This window comes from Lissotriton helveticus, chromosome 1_2, assembly GCF_964261635.1.
Source record: "Lissotriton helveticus chromosome 1_2, aLisHel1.1, whole genome shotgun sequence".
NCBI classification, from domain to species: domain Eukaryota; kingdom Metazoa; phylum Chordata; class Amphibia; order Caudata; family Salamandridae; genus Lissotriton; species Lissotriton helveticus.
In genome coordinates this window covers 102677016-102693390 of record NC_136058.1, presented here as the reverse complement: position 1 = coordinate 102693390, position 16375 = coordinate 102677016, and the positions used below count along the sequence as shown (strand labels likewise).

The 16375-nt window shown below is 47.2% G+C and overlaps 1 protein-coding gene across 14 annotated transcripts in view; it reads right to left on the bottom strand.

Moving 5' to 3' along the window:
• DOCK7 (dedicator of cytokinesis 7) overlaps positions 1 to 16375 on the bottom strand; it is an 870736-nt gene that overhangs the window by 575877 nt on the left and 278484 nt on the right. For all 14 annotated transcript variants that reach the window (XR_013603568.1, XR_013603571.1, XM_078669468.1 and 11 more), the window contains exon 10: positions 15588 to 15668. Coding sequence is in view for 12 of the 14 variants with exons in the window: in XM_078669468.1 (XP_078525594.1) it covers positions 15588 to 15668 (81 nt within the window). In the remaining 2 variants the exon portion in view is untranslated. The remainder of the gene's footprint in view (positions 1 to 15587; positions 15669 to 16375) is intronic.

The following is a 16375-nucleotide window of genomic DNA, read 5'->3' as shown; positions in this document are numbered from 1 at the left end:
GGGTATGCCACGCTGGAAGGTAGGCTTCTACAAGAGGAGATTCTGATCAAAGCCATATCATTGACATATAAAACGCAAATAAATAACATGCCTGACAAACTCGGTCCGCCTCGAGCCAAATGAGAACTTACCACCGGCCCACTAGAGGACATTGACTGGGAGGCAGCCCTCATGCACCCACGTGAAGTAGCAATTAAACTGTGGCTACGGCTCATACAGTACAAGATCTTACATAGAACTTATTTTGATAGGACGCGCCTACACTTTATGGGGAGGGCAGATAACCCAGATTGCCTTAGATGCCACACAGAAAGCTGTACATACATACACACCATCTGAGAGTGCAGACGGATTAAAAAATATTGGGGCAAGATAGTGAACAAACTAAATGATATACTTGGTGCCCAAATTGGTTAGATGCTAAGTTCTTCCTATTGGGTATCCCTACAGATGTCGATCTGCCCAACTTAGGGCTAGTGGTAGCTAAAAGAGACATAGCCAAATGTTGGGGGGCTCCTCGACTCCCTACGCTCAAGGAGTGGAGGTCAAGAATGGATCTTTATATGATGGCAGAGAAGGTGACCTACAAGGCAAGAGGGTGCCCCCGGAAATTCCGAAAAATGTGGGCGCCATGGATAGAGTATTATGGCCTAGACTTAGAGGTGGAGGAGGAAGGAATGGACTTATCCCAGGGCAGAAGGGGGACCGGACCTTGATGATTGTGCTGTATGACCTACTGTTGACAGATGTACCTATATTATCAGTGAATCTACCCATATGCATGTACATCCTGCTTGCCTCTGGCCATGTGTTCTCTTTCAGAGGAAATGTTGCTACACCTTCTGCCTTGTATTATATACTACTGCCCACTACTCAGCTCACATTGTGTATTAATGATCTCTTTGATTGTAAGTTTCAAATATTAAAAATCAATAAAAACAATTTTTTTTAAAATGTTTTTAATTTTCTTCGACCGATACGATACGTGGAGAAGTGGGATACACGTACGAAACAATACCGACACGGGTAAAGTGAATTGCGCACTGAGGGGAACCCGGAGAACTGTTTTGAACCGGAGCGCAGCAATACACGTCCGAACCCGATACGGGACAATCTAACAATGAAGACGATGGCCAAGTGCACTATCACCGTTAGGAGGAGTCACCTTACCTCGTGACTGGAAAGACTTCTTCGAAGAAAAACAACTTGCAAACATCCGGACCTAATACTAGATGGCAGAAGTATGCAAAGCATCTGATCTACAGCTCATATGCCTGAAATACAGGTTACATCTTTTCGGGAGCTTGTGGAACTCACTTTGGGCTTATTTTCATAATTAAGTCCATGAATCACAGAGTTAAATCCACGGTCTTCAACTGATTTTTCTAAGCTTAAGTCCGCTATTAAACCAGTTGGCTGACCCTTGTCCAGTCTTTATTGTATTACAAAACAAAGAAGCTTTCAGCCGTTCCTTTCTGCAAATTATTAACAGCTCATTTAGATGCTGTGTACCAGGGGAACTGAAGAAGGCAGTTTTTTGTCCTATTCTAAATAAGCCTTCTCTCAACTTAGCTGATCTAGCCAATTATCGAACAATTTCTCATCTCCCATTTGCAGCAAAGCTTTGTGAAAAATCTGCTTCTACCCGGTTACAGAAATATGTAGAAAGCCAAAATATGTTAAACAGATTTCAGGCGGGGTTTATGGGACAGAGGATGTGGTGATCTTGTTTCGGACGATCTTAGGCGGGTCATGGCGGTGTCAGGGTGCTGATACTGTTAGATCTGTTGGTGGAGTTTGAACAGATATTCACCACATATTTCCCATTGGTCTCATGGACCGACCAAAAAAGGTACTCTTTTCTGTTGAGCAGATCTCATGCATTTCCCTTAAGAACTGTCACCTCCTCCCCCCTGATCTGTACAGTGGGGTACTACAGGGCATATCCCTATCACCCCTATTGTTAACTTGTATTTGTCACTTCTTGCACATCTGCAGCATGCCACAGAACGGTTGTTCTACATGTAGGTAGATGTTACACCAAAACTGTTGGAAAAATGTAAAGTCAACTGGTACCCTTAAGATTTCCCTCATACCTATCTTGGTGTTGCTGCCAAGCTGGATGAAGACAAGCTGCCTAAAACTCAACCCATGTAAATTGGAAATTTTGCCTGCCAAAAGTAACATTACACATAAGAGGCTAAATGATTGGCCTGATCAATGGTACTACCTCCTGTCATCTCAGAGCTATTGTGAAATCTGAGTTTTGGTAGATGCGGAGCTCCCCCTGACACCACAAATTGTGGCACTGTCCAAAGACATTTTTTATTATCTTCGGGTGCTGAGACAAGTCTCTGGTTTCTTGAACCTTGCTAAAAACAAAACAATGTATGAAGATAAATGTCTTCATTCACTCTTGCCTGAATGTTTGTAATTCCATCTATGCAGTTAAAATCTATAGCGTGTCCAGACCACTGAGCAAGGTTTATTTTTGGAAGCTGCTGCACTGGTTGTGTGTGCATAAAATGGTAATCTTTAAGCTGACAGTAATGACACAGCCTATACCTTAATCTTCCTTTTTTCTTAGCTAAGGAATACAAGATAAAAAAAATACATACTGTGACAACAGCTACGTTCCACCTCATTTCTACATTTTTATATTCTTTGGTTCAAGCAAGAGATCCACAACTATCAGAGGGCAGCAGCGTGGAACTCTCTTCCTCTGTAAACGAATAATATCTGAAACCTTTTAGCCTTCAGAAAACACTTTACAATAAATTGGTTCTAGCAAATATCCTCTTTTCAGCTGGGTTGCATTACTACTGAAGAGAAACTTATCTTCAGCACCAAGAGACTCTCCAGGTAGGGTGTATGTTGTAAATATCAAAAGAGAAAGGAAAAGAGAAGAAGGGAATATCAATAATGCACAAATCAAACGTGAATAGGCGTATGTATGGAGGATGACAGCCAACTCCTTCCAGCTGATTTTGATACCCTTGTATCTATCATATTAACATTTATCTGGTAACAACCACAGGAGGCTTTTATCATTGTTTTGAATAGCCATGTTAGTCATTCCTAATGAAACTGTAGCATTGTATCATCTCATCTCCAGGGGAATATGCATTTGTTACATTCACGTTATCAACTTTATTACTAGATTCTTCATTAGTAGGCACTAGACCTTGCAGTGCTTGCCTCTTTCAAAGCCAACTGTAATGTTTTTGCAAGAGCTAGTGCTTTCTAAAATGCCCACTTGTTTTCTGTTTTAAAGTAATTGCATCTTGCAAGAAAAATACAAATCAAGAGCTATTGCTTCATAGATGCATGTATTTCCCTGATGTCTTACATCAGAAATGTATGTTCTTTTATACCTTAGTGCCTCCGGGAATTCCCAATGGTAGGGGGGGTAGCAACTGTTCAATGTTGCTGTAAGTATATCAAAAGGAAGATTTACTGTGTTCACTAAAAAAGGCTCTGAAACTTGCTTTCCTAAGCCAAATGCTTGTAGCTCATTACACATTCTCAACATGAGATATGCTCTCAGGTTTTGCAGTTCCTGGATTATTCTGAACAACTCTCATTCAATACCCCACCACAATTAAATACAACAGGACTCAAATGCCTTACTGTCCTTATACTGTGCTATGGACCTGGCACAATTTTTCCTAGTTCAATTCCATACCCCATAGTACATAGATAATCCTTTCAGTCAATGCTTGCAGAATTATTTTGAGGCAAAAGCTCATCAGCCCCTGGGTCTTTTGAGACCACAACCCCTAAACCGTGAGTGGATATGGAGCCAAGGCTCACTTTTACAATCATGTGAAACCACACCAGAGTAGGGAAATCCTCATGTCGATATGTAAGACTAGATGGAAATGATTAAGAGAACGTGACTTTCAATATGCACAGTTCAAATTAGTTTGTTCGTATTGCACAGTGTCTTGTCCTACAGGGTGACTTACTTATTTTCACTATGAAATGTTTTCATGGGGGACCCTCCCATGGCCTGTTTTGTAATCAAGCTCTCTTTGTCAGAAGCCTCAGAGTGGTGTTGCACTCTCCACTACCACCTAATCGGCCTGCTTGCTCAGTGTTAACATGCTTCTTCCTTTATGCTTTCTCATCCTACATCTAGGAAGCTCATGGATGCCTATTTGCATCCATTGTCTACTATGTCACCCTCCGCTTATGACCCTTCCTTGCCCCTCACTGCAATGCGCTGGTGCGACATCATTTTTTTTATTTCATAAATCACCAAAACTATGCATTTTCTAGGCACATTGTCTCCCCATGGGAAGACAATATGCTTTTAAAGCCTTGTTGAATGTATAAGCTACTCTCCTGTTTGAGAGTGTACAGAAGGGGGAGGAGTTTAACCTTCCTACCTAGATCTTCTGGAGATTTTTAAATAGTAGTATAACTTGAAGACCTCCTGGATACGGTTGTTAGTCGTCCCCTGACCATAATAGGTACTCAATATTTTAGATATGATGTTAAGTTAAAGAATGGACCAGTATAAAATGCCAATCAGATGTAAATCCAATTCAATGGCGTGTACAGTGAAGCATAATGTTGTAAAATGGATATGAAAATTTCAAGGTGTCATAGGAGTGTGAGGCTGAGATGAAATCCAATGCATTTACTAGATTATGTACAGTTTTGTGTGTGTTTGTGGGGCCCAAAACGTGGATTGTTAGCTGAACTTTGCTTCCTATATATTATTAAGTTTTGTATTTAGCACTGTTAGTTACTTAAAGTTTACATAGGGGGCATGTAGCATAATTGTGAATAAAATGCATTCTACATGACTTCAGACGTATGATTTGCTTTGGTTTCCATCAGTGTGATATGCTTTTACTTTACAGCCACTCCACCAAGGCAGAACTTGGGTTAGACTTTGTGTGCGTCATGTAAATCTGCAATACCACTGTCTCTCCTTCCTCTCTGTGGCTTATTGCACATAATGTTTGCATCTCTGGGCCAGAACATATGCATCATGATTGGAGGGCATCATGTAGGAGAGTCAACATGAACTAAATAGTCTAAAAGAACTGCAGGAATGGTTTTGGTCAGCTAATACAGAATTCGAGGACAAGATACCCCAAGACTGATCTGGTGTCAACTACATAATTTGGATCAGATGAGTAAGTCATAGATACATGATTTGAGGGAAGACAACGAGTAAAAGAACCAGGCCCACATCTAAAATGATTCCACTACTACATAACTTGGGATCTTTCTGTAGATCTCTCATAATCAGAATTTTTATTAAAGTCACCATTGTAGGAGAGTAGGGTCTGCTTTCCTATGGTCACCCCATTTTTTGCTTTTTGCTTCACTGGTTTTCGACTTAATGAGGCTGTGGGCCTGCTAATCAGACCCACAGCCCTGTTGTTCTCTCTGTACATTTCACACCATGTACTTTAGGTACATCACCAATTTGGATTTGGGTCACTCTTATGAGTCCGTGTTCAGTGTACTATAGGTACCCAGGGCATAGGTGCACCCAAGGCCTACCAGGGGCTGCAGCATATCTTTTGCCACCCCTGGCTGGCCATCCAAACTGACACAACTGGCTGATCACTCAGCTGGGGCAAGGTCGTGTAATCACCCCTTGCTTAGATATAGTATTCCTTTGTCTAACCTTATATCTAGACACATATACACCTATAAGTCACTCCTATGGCAGGCCTTAACAATCCTGAAGGCAGAGTGCTTGGTTTTATGTGAGATGATGCTCTAGCAGGAGCTGAGCCTGTCTGCAGCTTTCGGAACCATGTCCTTATAGCTGTTCTAGGATATTGCCATACCATATACTCATTATGAACCTCGCAGTCAGATGCTAACTTTGGTTTGGCTTTATCAAAACATGTCGTGTAAGGTGTCATACGCTTTGGAATACTACCCCCTCGCCAGTTCTGGCGACGGGGGTAGCATTCCACCCTTCTAGAGGGAGAAGACATGTTACTCCCATTAATCCCGGTTAAAGTTAACCAGAGCCGCAGCATCACAAAATGGATGCTGCTGCCACAGACACAAGTCTGACCTCCTGCTGCTGGGAGTCCTTCCAGCGAGGGAGGCTTGGACAATAGGTTTCCAGTCACAGGGAGGTGCTTGCACCACCCCAGACAGGCTATAGTGTATTGGGGCAGGGAGGGATGATTGAAATGAGACACTGCCTGGGGCACGCAAGGTGTCCCATGCATAGTCCAGTTCAAACCGGTGCTGGGGCACACCAGCCCCAGCTCTGGCACGAAACTGGACAAAGGAAAAGGGGTGTAACCACCCCCTTCCTGGGTCCCACCCACAGGAGGGACCTAGCAGGTAATCCAGCCCCAAGATTTGGTACATAGGTAGGAGCTGAGTCCCAAGACTTTAGATTTATCCTGACTGAAACTCTGATACGAAACTATGGACCTTCGACATCCTACTCGACGTAGAAGACTGAAGAATCTCCCTTGTGGTCAAGGAGTGACCACCCTGTGCAAGCAGACACCATCAAGGGCTCAACGGTTTGCTTTGTCGTTGCTCACGCCGGAGCCCGAACACAGAGCCTGACAAGACCCGGACTTCCAGACTTCCTTCAGCCCGATCCACAGCCACAGCAAAGCTGAGACCCGTGGAGGCGACGCGAGACGTGAGACCGGCCATCTTGGAAAGCCAGCGAAATGCTTTCCGTGTAGCTTCTGAGACACCCTCGAAGTTGTGCATTGGGGATTGAGAAGCCCCAGCGCCGACCATTGACTGCACCAAAGATCACCTGTTCACACTCACCGAGTGCTGCGTGGGGCCCTTTTGCATTTTCCTGCTCGACACGTCTGTCCGGTCACTGGCCCGTTGGCTAGTGGCCTCTTTGACGACGAAACCCGAAATCTACACCGCTGGTCTGGTTGCTCCAGACTAGGCCTTGCTTCCCTGCGAAGGAGAAGCCCCTCAGTCCTTGCTGGCCTGAGTAAGAAGCCCGCTTACAATCCTGCGTGGGTTGCCTTTGCCAAGGCTTGTTGACTCCAATCCGGAAGCCGACACCGCCGACAGCGAGAGCCTTCGTGGGACAGTCCGTGCCCAAGTCCTGGTCATCGTTGCCATCTCCTGGTCCACGTGGCAGCAGAGACAAGCTTCGCGACATCACCTGATTGCTCCCCGACATCGCCTGGTTCCTTCCTGGTTCCATCCTGGTCACTGGCTAGTGACCCAGACTCTGTCCCCTCTGCTTTCAGGTACTCTTCATCCTCGATCCGCCCTTGGATCCAACCGGACTCTTCTCTCCTGGTCGCATGCAGCATCTTTTCTCCAAGGCTCCATAGAACTCCACGACGAAACCCGACACACTTTGGGACCTATGCACCCGCTTCCTGTGGGTGAGGTAACGCGAGTACTGCGGTGCTCCTGTGAAGATTAACTCTCCTAGTGTCCTAGTTTCAAGTGGTTAGTTCCTAGTCCAGTCGGAAGACTTCTAAATCTTTAACTTTCTAATTTTACGCACCCATTGACTTCTATGTGTGCACGCGTGTGCATTTAGACTCTGCACCCGCATCCCGTGGGCCTCCTGCTTCCTAACTACTGTTAGTCCAGTGTAGTCCTAGCGATTCCCAAGGCCCTCCCATTGTTCGTGACGTGGTTCTTATACCACTATTTTAGTATATGGTTTAGCGGGCCACCAGGGCCTATCCATATTGTGCAACTTATTGTAGGTTATATTGAGTTACTTGTTATGCGCTTGTGCCTCTGCCCTCATAAAGAGTTCAGAGGATTGATTTAGAAATAAATACATATATATTTTGAATATATAACCTGTGTGGTGTCCTTTCATTTGGTATTAAAAGGTTTGCATTTGGTAAAACAGCTGGCTTCACATGCCCTCTTGAGTTTAGCCTAAGACTGCTTTTGTCCATGCTACCCCTAGGATAGCTGGTCTATAAGGTTGACTTTACAACCATCACCATAAGGGTTGTTTGGACTGGTGCAAGGTGCTCACTAGAATAGTGAACATCATATACCAGGCCAACTTCTCACAACCATCATCACTTACCAGAGGCAGATATTGTTCTGATGATGTTAGCAATTACAAGTCAAAATCCTTTGGCCTTCTTTGGCTCAGTGAAATATCAGAATTCTGGGCTTTGGTCCCAATATAAGATTACTTCAGTTTTATTAAGTCATAACATTTTCCAAAATACTAGACGGGACTACAGTGAACCTTTTTGGGCAGATAAACAAGGGAAGACAAGAAAGGTTAAACCCTTGAGACCATGTTCCTTCTCCTAAGATAGTGGCATGATTCTTTAACAACATAAACTTAGAAGTTATACGTTGTTTAACAAGTTAAAAGTTCCTGACTAGTGGAAGTGAAGTCTGTACAATTTTAAGGTTGAAAGATTTTCTTCTTTGCGGTTTTGTTGGTATTTCTGGCAGCGTTAAAGTTTTAGAAAGATGCCTAGTGGCAGCTGTTGTAGACAGCTTGCTTCTTGTGAAAACTAAGAACTGTTATGTAGGTTATGTACAAAGTAAAAGAGATTCAGATATGGCAGACCTCTCACAATATAAAACTGTCATAACACAATACAGGAACAGCAGCACCAATGCAGACTACCTATCTTTTCCAACCAGGAAAAATAAATTCATTTGTGGGTTTGTGTGAAAAAGCACTACCCTTTAAAAAAAACTAAAAAAAATGGAAGATTTGCCAGTTATACATAACGGATGTTATGTATAACTTGCTCTGCTGTGATGCCCTTCTTATGACCTGACATATTACATCACTGATCGCCATTGGTTGCTGGTGACATTTGAAAGTGGTGAGGCGTAAACTTTTAGTTGGAGTGTACTGTGGTGAGCGAGCCCCAACAACCTAAGAAATGTTTGAAAAAAGAGTGGGCAAATGGTGCACTTTCAAGCAAATTTTAGAAAGCAAAGTTGTATTGTGCGCCCTTCCTGAATGTCTATGCATGCTGGGCAAACATTGAAGTGATCACAAATCGAATTCTCCTACTCCCATTTTTAATTTACTGCTCCTTTAATTTACTGCTCCTTCAGACCATTTTCACCACTCCTTATTACATGACATTTTTCCAATTAAAATGTGCCTCAATCTACTTTGTTCCACCAGTGGAAATTAATATATTTATTTTCACATGTACTAACGTACCCAGCCACTGCTGCCTTCATTCTTCAGCCCTTGCCGGCTAAATTCACAACCACACTTTTGTCTCATCCCCACTTCATTTCCATCACACTAAGCCCACCACATTCTTTATTTATTATATTTTGCCAAAAGTATCTGTCATAATGGCTCCCTAATTCATCTATGGACAAAGATCTTTAAACAAAATCTAGATAGTAGCATATGAGCATTTACTTCAGTCATATCACCTTAACAGCTTATATGTCTGTAAACCATTGTAATAGCCTTATGTCAGGATTTCCAGTGGGGACCATTTTGTTTAAAAAAAAATATGCATAGTCTGGATGCTGTTCAAATATGTTTTTAGGTCTCGGCTAAAGACGCGCGGAAGCGCGTCTCCGCCGAGATCTTATGTCACCGAGCGTGCTTCCCAGGAGACAGTCCCGGCCGCGCGCATCCTTCGAGGCGATTTGTAACTGGAACGCGCGCTGTGGCCAGGCGCTGTCTCCTGGGAAGCGCAAGCACCACACACGCATGCGCATACACACACACACAAGCGCCCATGCACGCACGCACATACATACATACAGACACCACCCCTGACACATACACACACGCGCGCACATACACAAGTGCACCCAGGCCCCCTCCCACCCCCCGCCGTCACCGTCGCACACATACATACACACACACACACACGAGCATACACACACACACACAAGTGCACCAATCCCGCTCCAGCCTTTTGGAACTTACCTTACCTCAGCACGCGGCGCCCAAACTCCTGCTGGCGCGGCCCAGGGGCTCTACACCGCTCACAGGAGCCCCGGGCCGCGAGACGCAACGACTCCGCCTGCCTCCTCTTCCGGTCTGAACGTGGCCCCGCCCCCGTCACAGGCGACCGTGCCTGACTTCCGGGGCGGCCGCGATACTAAGAGACTGCTGGGGACAAAGTGTGGTCTGTGGAGTTACAATGGTTGCATGCAAGGGGTGAGTGTGAAAGTGCCGACCTTATTTATGTTGGCGTCGTGCGGCGCAGCCAGCTGTAGCATTTGATTAGTGCCTAAACAATAGCGATGCGGGCCACGAGCGGTTATTTCGCAGAACAAAGATGCATTGCAGATTGCTTTATGTCGCGTCCATTGGCGCTTATTATGAGAAGTGTACGGTCCTGACGGAAAGTAATTGCTTTCCGCCGGTGTTTTGGTTGGCTGCCGTACATCAGGTAGCCTGTGTTCTCTTTGTATTCACGGGCGGCTTGTACAAGAGAATGGGCTGATTTCCCACAAGGGCATTCACGCTAATTAATTTAGTTATCTCAAGAGCTTAACAAGTTGGAGCCCATGCTGGCCGAGTAGCGGCGTTCTTCCACAGTACAATCACTTCATGGTATTTAAGATTAAGCGATGTTCCTTCCCCATGCGAACGAGCTCACGTGGTCATCTCTGGGCGCGTCTTCTCTTCCCTAGGATTCTAACAGGGAGGTGTCCGCTTTCTGTATTTTTAGTGGTGAGTGGTGAGGGCAGAGTGGTGAGTGGTGAGTGCAGAGTGGTGAGTGCAGAGTGGTGAGTGGTGAGTGCAGAGTGGTGAGTGCAGAGTGGTGAGTGCAGAGTGGTGAGTGCAGAGTGGTGAGTGCAGAGTGGTGAGTGCAGAGTGGTGAGTGCAGAGTGGTGAGTGCAGAGTGGTGAGTGCAGAGTGGTGAGTGCAGAGTGGTGAGTGCAGAGTGGTGAGTGCAGAGTGGAGAGTGCAGAGTGGTGAGTGCAGAGTGGTGAGTGCAGAGTGCAGAGTGGTGAGTGCAGAGTGGTGAGTGCAGAGTGGTGAGTGCAGAGTGGTGAGTGCAGAGTGGTGAGTGCAGAGTGGTGAGTGCAGAGTGGTGAGTGCAGAGTGGTGAGTGCAGTGTGGTGAGTGCAGTGTGGTGAGTGCAGAGTGGTGAGTGCAGAGTGGTGAGTGCAGAGTGGTGAGTGCAGAGTGGTGAGTGCAGAGTGGTGAGTGCAGAGTGGTGAGTGCAGAGTGGTGAGTGCAGAGTGGTGAGTGCAGAGTGGTGAGTGGTGAGTGCAGAGTGGTGAGTGGTGAGTGCAGAGTGGTGAGTGCAGAGTGGTGAGTGCAGAGTGGTGAGTGCAGAGTGGTGAGTGCAGAGTGGTGAGTGCAGAGTGGAGAGTGCAGAGTGGTGAGTGCAGAGTGGTGAGTGCAGAGTGGTGAGTGCAGAGTGGTGAGTGCAGAGTGGTGAGTGCAGAGTGGTGAGTGCAGAGTGGTGAGTGCAGTGTGGTGAGTGCAGAGTGGTGAGTGCAGAGTGGTGAGTGCAGAGTGGTGAGGGGTGAGTGCAGAGTGGTGAGTGCAGAGTGGTGAGTGCAGAGTGGTGAGTGCAGAGTGGTGAGTGCAGAGTGGTGAGTGCAGAGTGGTGAGTGCAGAGTGGTGAGTGCAGAGTGGTGAGTGCAGAGTGGTGAGTGCAGAGTGGTGAGTGCAGAGTGGTGAGTGCAGAGTGGTGAGTGCAGAGTGGAGAGTGCAGAGTGGAGAGTGCAGAGTGGAGAGTGCAGAGTGGTGAGTGCAGAGTGGTGAGTGCAGAGTGGTGAGTGCAGAGTGGTGAGTGCAGAGTGGTGAGTGCAGAGTGGTGAGTGCAGTGTGGTGAGTGCAGAGTGGTGAGTGCAGAGTGGTGAGGGCAGAGTGCAGAGTGGTGAGTGCAGAGTGGTGAGTGCAGAGTGGTGAGTGCAGAGTGGTGAGTGCAGAGTGGTGAGTGCAGAGTGGTGAGTGCAGAGTGGTGAGGGGTGAGTGCAGAGTGGTGAGTGCAGAGTGGTGAGTGCAGAGTGGTGAGTGCAGAGTGGTGAGTGCAGAGTGGTGAGTGCAGAGTGGTGAGGGCAGAGTGGTGAGTGGTGAGTGCAGAGTGGTGAGTGGTGAGTGGTGAGTGCAGAGTGGTGAGTGCAGAGTGGTGAGTGCAGAGTGGTGAGTGCAGAGTGGTGAGTGCAGAGTGGTGAGTGCAGAGTGCAGAGTGCAGAGTGCAGAGTGCAGAGTGCAGAGTGCAGAGTGCAGAGTGGTGAGTGCAGAGTGGTGAGTGCAGAGTGGTGAGTGCAGAGTGGTGAGTGCAGAGTGGTGAGTGCAGAGTGCAGAGTGGTGAGTGCAGAGTGGTGAGTGCAGAGTGGTGAGTGCAGAGTGGTGAGTGCAGAGTGGTGAGTGCAGAGTGGTGAGTGCAGAGTGGTGAGTGCAGAGTGGTGAGTGCAGAGTGGTGAGTGCAGAGTGGTGAGTGCAGAGTGGTGAGTGCAGAGTGGTGAGTGCAGAGTGGTGAGTGCAGAGTGGTGAGTGCAGAGTGGTGAGTGCAGAGTGCAGAGTGGTGAGTGCAGAGTGGTGAGTGCAGAGTGGTGAGTGCAGAGTGGTGAGTGCAGAGTGGTGAGTGCAGAGTGGTGAGTGCAGAGTGGTGAGGGCAGAGTGGTGAGTGCAGAGTGGTGAGGGCAGAGTGGTGAGGGCAGAGTGGTGAGGGCAGAGTGGTGAGGGCAGAGTGGTGAGGGCAGAGTGGTGAGGGCAGAGTGGTGAGGGCAGAGTGGTGAGTGCAGAGTGGTGAGTGCAGAGTGGTGAGTGCAGAGTGCAGAGTGCAGAGTGGTGAGTGCAGAGTGGTGAGTGCAGAGTGGTGAGTGCAGAGTGGTGAGTGCAGAGTGGTGAGTGCAGAGTGGTGAGTGCAGAGTGGTGAGTGCAGAGTGCACAGTGCACAGTGCACGGTGCAGAGTGCAGAGTGGTGAGTGCAGAGTGCAGAGTGCAGAGTGCAGAGTGCAGAGTGGTGAGTGCAGAGTGGTGAGTGCAGAGTGGTGAGTGCAGAGTGGTGAGTGCAGAGTGGTGAGTGCAGAGTGGTGAGTGCAGAGTGGTGAGTGCAGAGTGGTGAGTGCAGAGTGGTGAGTGCAGAGTGGTGAGTGGTGAGGGCAGAGTGGTGAGTGCAGAGTGCAGAGTGGTGAGTGCAGAGTGCAGAGTGGTGAGTGCAGAGTGGTGAGTGCAGAGTGGTGAGTGCAGAGTGGTGAGTGCAGAGTGGTGAGTGCAGAGTGGTGAGTGGTGAGTGCAGAGTGGTGAGTGCAGAGTGGTGAGTGCAGAGTGGTGAGTGCAGAGTGGTGAGTGCAGAGTGGTGAGTGCAGAGTGGTGAGTGCAGAGTGCAGAGTGCAGAGTGCAGAGTGCACGGTGCAGAGTGCAGAGTGCAGAGTGGTGAGTGCAGAGTGGTGAGTGCAGAGTGCAGAGTGCAGAGTGCACGGTGCAGAGTGCAGAGTGGTGAGTGCAGAGTGGTGAGTGCAGAGTGGTGAGTGCAGAGTGGTGAGTGCAGAGTGGTGAGTGCAGAGTGGTGAGTGCAGAGTGGTGAGTGCAGAGTGGTGAGTGCAGAGTGGTGAGTGCAGAGTGGTGAGTGCAGAGTGGTGAGTGCAGAGTGGTGAGTGCAGAGTGGTGAGTGGTGAGGGCAGAGTGGTGAGTGCAGAGGGCAGAGTGGTGAGTGCAGAGTGGTGAGTGCAGAGTGGTGAGTGCAGAGTGCAGAGTGGTGAGGGCAGAGTGGTGAGTGCAGAGTGGTGAGTGCAGAGTGGTGAGTGCAGAGTGGTGAGTGCAGAGTGGTGAGTGCAGAGTGGTGAGTGCAGAGTGGTGAGTGCAGAGTGGTGAGGGCAGAGTGGTGAGGGCAGAGTGGTGAGTGCAGAGTGGTGAGTGCAGAGTGGTGAGGGCAGAGTGGTGAGGGCAGAGTGGTGAGTGCAGCGTGGTGAGTGCAGAGTGGTGAGGGCAGAGTGGTGAGGGCAGAGTGGTGAGGGCAGAGTGGTGAGGGCAGAGTGGTGAGGGCAGAGTGGTGAGGGCAGAGTGGTGAGGGCAGAGTGGTGAGTGCAGAGTGGTGAGTGCAGAGTGGTGAGTGCAGAATGGTGAGTGTGCAGAGTGGTGAGTGTGCAGAGTGGTGAGTGTGCAGAGTGGTGAGTGTGCAGAGTGGTGAGTGTGCAGAGTAGTGAGTGTGCAGAGTAGTGAGTGTGCAGAGTAGTGAGTGTGCAGAGTAGTGAGTGTGCAGAGCAGTGAGTGCAGAGCAAGTGTGCAGAGCATTGTGTGCTGTTGAGTGCAGAGTGCTGTGTATTGGCAATGTTAATGACAATGCCCATTTATTTTTGATTTAAAGAAAAAAAATGTCATGAGCAATGACAATAGCTCTACCTTTAATGATGCCGAGACCATTGCATTGCAATTGCTTGTTTATTTTTGTGGTCCAATATGTCTCAAAGAAATTCTGGCAACATTGCTGAAGGGGATCACACAGAAGCTAACGATTTAAGCTCAGCACCGCTTTTTTATGATTGCTGAACTTTTATTTATTATTATTACTGTAATTATATAGCCAGGGCCAGAGTAGCGGAGTGCCACATATAAAACAACATTACCCAGAACTGGTTAGCAGCACAGATAACACTGTGTACATGTCTAGAAGAAGCGAGATATAAACTACAGATGGTGTCCAAATAGTCATATTTGCTTTTAGGTATACTCCGAAACTCCAATCCAGAATGTCCGCAAGAACCAGTAGGAGCCTCCCACAACTACAGCAAATAGGTATCCACAGCAGTCGCCGCTCAGTTGCAATACTCGCAGGGGGGTTGCAGAGGGGAAGGGCCGGGTGGAGTTTAAAATTAAATAAAAAGAAAAGTTACCTGACCTGGTCCTGGGCCGAGGTCCCGCATTGGCGCCTTCAACTTCTTCTAAACAGGAACAGCCGCCTCACTGGCGGCAACCCCTCTAAACCAATACTGACGCTGCTCCAGCAGTGCCAGGATTGGCATAGCAAGGATACTCGCCGCCCACCCACCCATTAGGAAACCGAGGGTTGCGGCGTTGATCAACCATCGCTCTCCTAATGCGCAGCCGCCAGCCAGATCAAACACTAGTGCGCATGACTGGGCTGGTCGGAAAAATTATCCGACCTAAACCCAACATGCGCACCTGTGCTGCTGTGCGCTGCGCGCCACCGCTGGTCTAACAATGCAAGTCATTCAGCATGACGCCGGACAGCCCACCCCCTTCAAACTCTGAAGGGGGTGGGCGGTCCGGTGTCATGCTGACTGACATGCATTGTCAGTTCAGACAGAGCCGCTGAGGGAACTGGGGGCGCGGCTTGTGGGTCAACGCCCCAGCACCCTAATGGACACACCGCCACTGCTGATCGTATCTGAAATCTATGGCAGTGCAAGTTATACTTATGTCAGTTATAAATAACCGGCAAATTCCCTGTTTTGTTTGGGTTTCAAATCATAGTGCTTTTAACATGAATTTCTGAGTTTTTGTTCATCGTAAAGTAAAAAGAATGAAATCAATTTTAGATGTTAAGATGTCAGCTGTTTCACCCATTCTGTTCTCCTGTCAGCTCCTAAGCTGACACTGCCAACACTTTACAGCTATCTTTGAAACTTTCTCTTGAAAGGTAAAACATTTATATGAGGGCTTACAAGAAAAATAAGCAAAGATAAAACACGTGAATTACCTTTGCTGTGTCCGCTTCCTTGAAAATCATATAGGGCTCTGCACATTCACCAATATCGCCTTGTTGTAAAACTTTTTCCAACTGAGAAAAAAAAAATTGGGAGATATTATTAGAATAATAATAGGCAGGGAGTTGTATTTATTCAGTGCAACCTAAATGTAATGTGGCATTGGGTCATAGAACAAAACAACTGTGGCACATTCAATGTGCATCTCGTGCTACATAAGTACAGACAAATTGCAGGTGTAACAGCTTTGTGCCCACAGAATGTGTCTGCAGAAAGCATTCCCCCTTGGCAGGGCCTACAACCAAGCTTTCTACCTTGCTCGGTTATGTTTGCCTTTTATTTCTCTCTTTCATTGAGGAAAAACATGCTTCATTTGATTTGGTCACCACACAAGAGCATGATGAACAATCAATCACATCAAAGCAAAGTTAATATTCATGGAACACGTAAGTACATGCAACAGAGTTCAGAGAAGCACATTTGTTAGGTGATTTGTGGAGGATTATGCCTTGAGCAGCACTGGTGATTCACATCTTCCACAACTCTGGCTTCTGTTGTGTTTGACTCCAACCCTTTTGGGGTGTATTTTAGATGTGCAATGATCAAATCCCGCAAAATGTAGGAAAATGCAATACTAATCCTGTTATGGCTTAACATTTCATGCTCCTGTACTCTGCAACTAAGGTGCCATTAGCTTTTCACCTTCTTTTACCTTTGTAAGACAGGAATGCACAGTTTTGCCAATAACATGTACATCGGGTATTGGAAGTAATGTGGACAT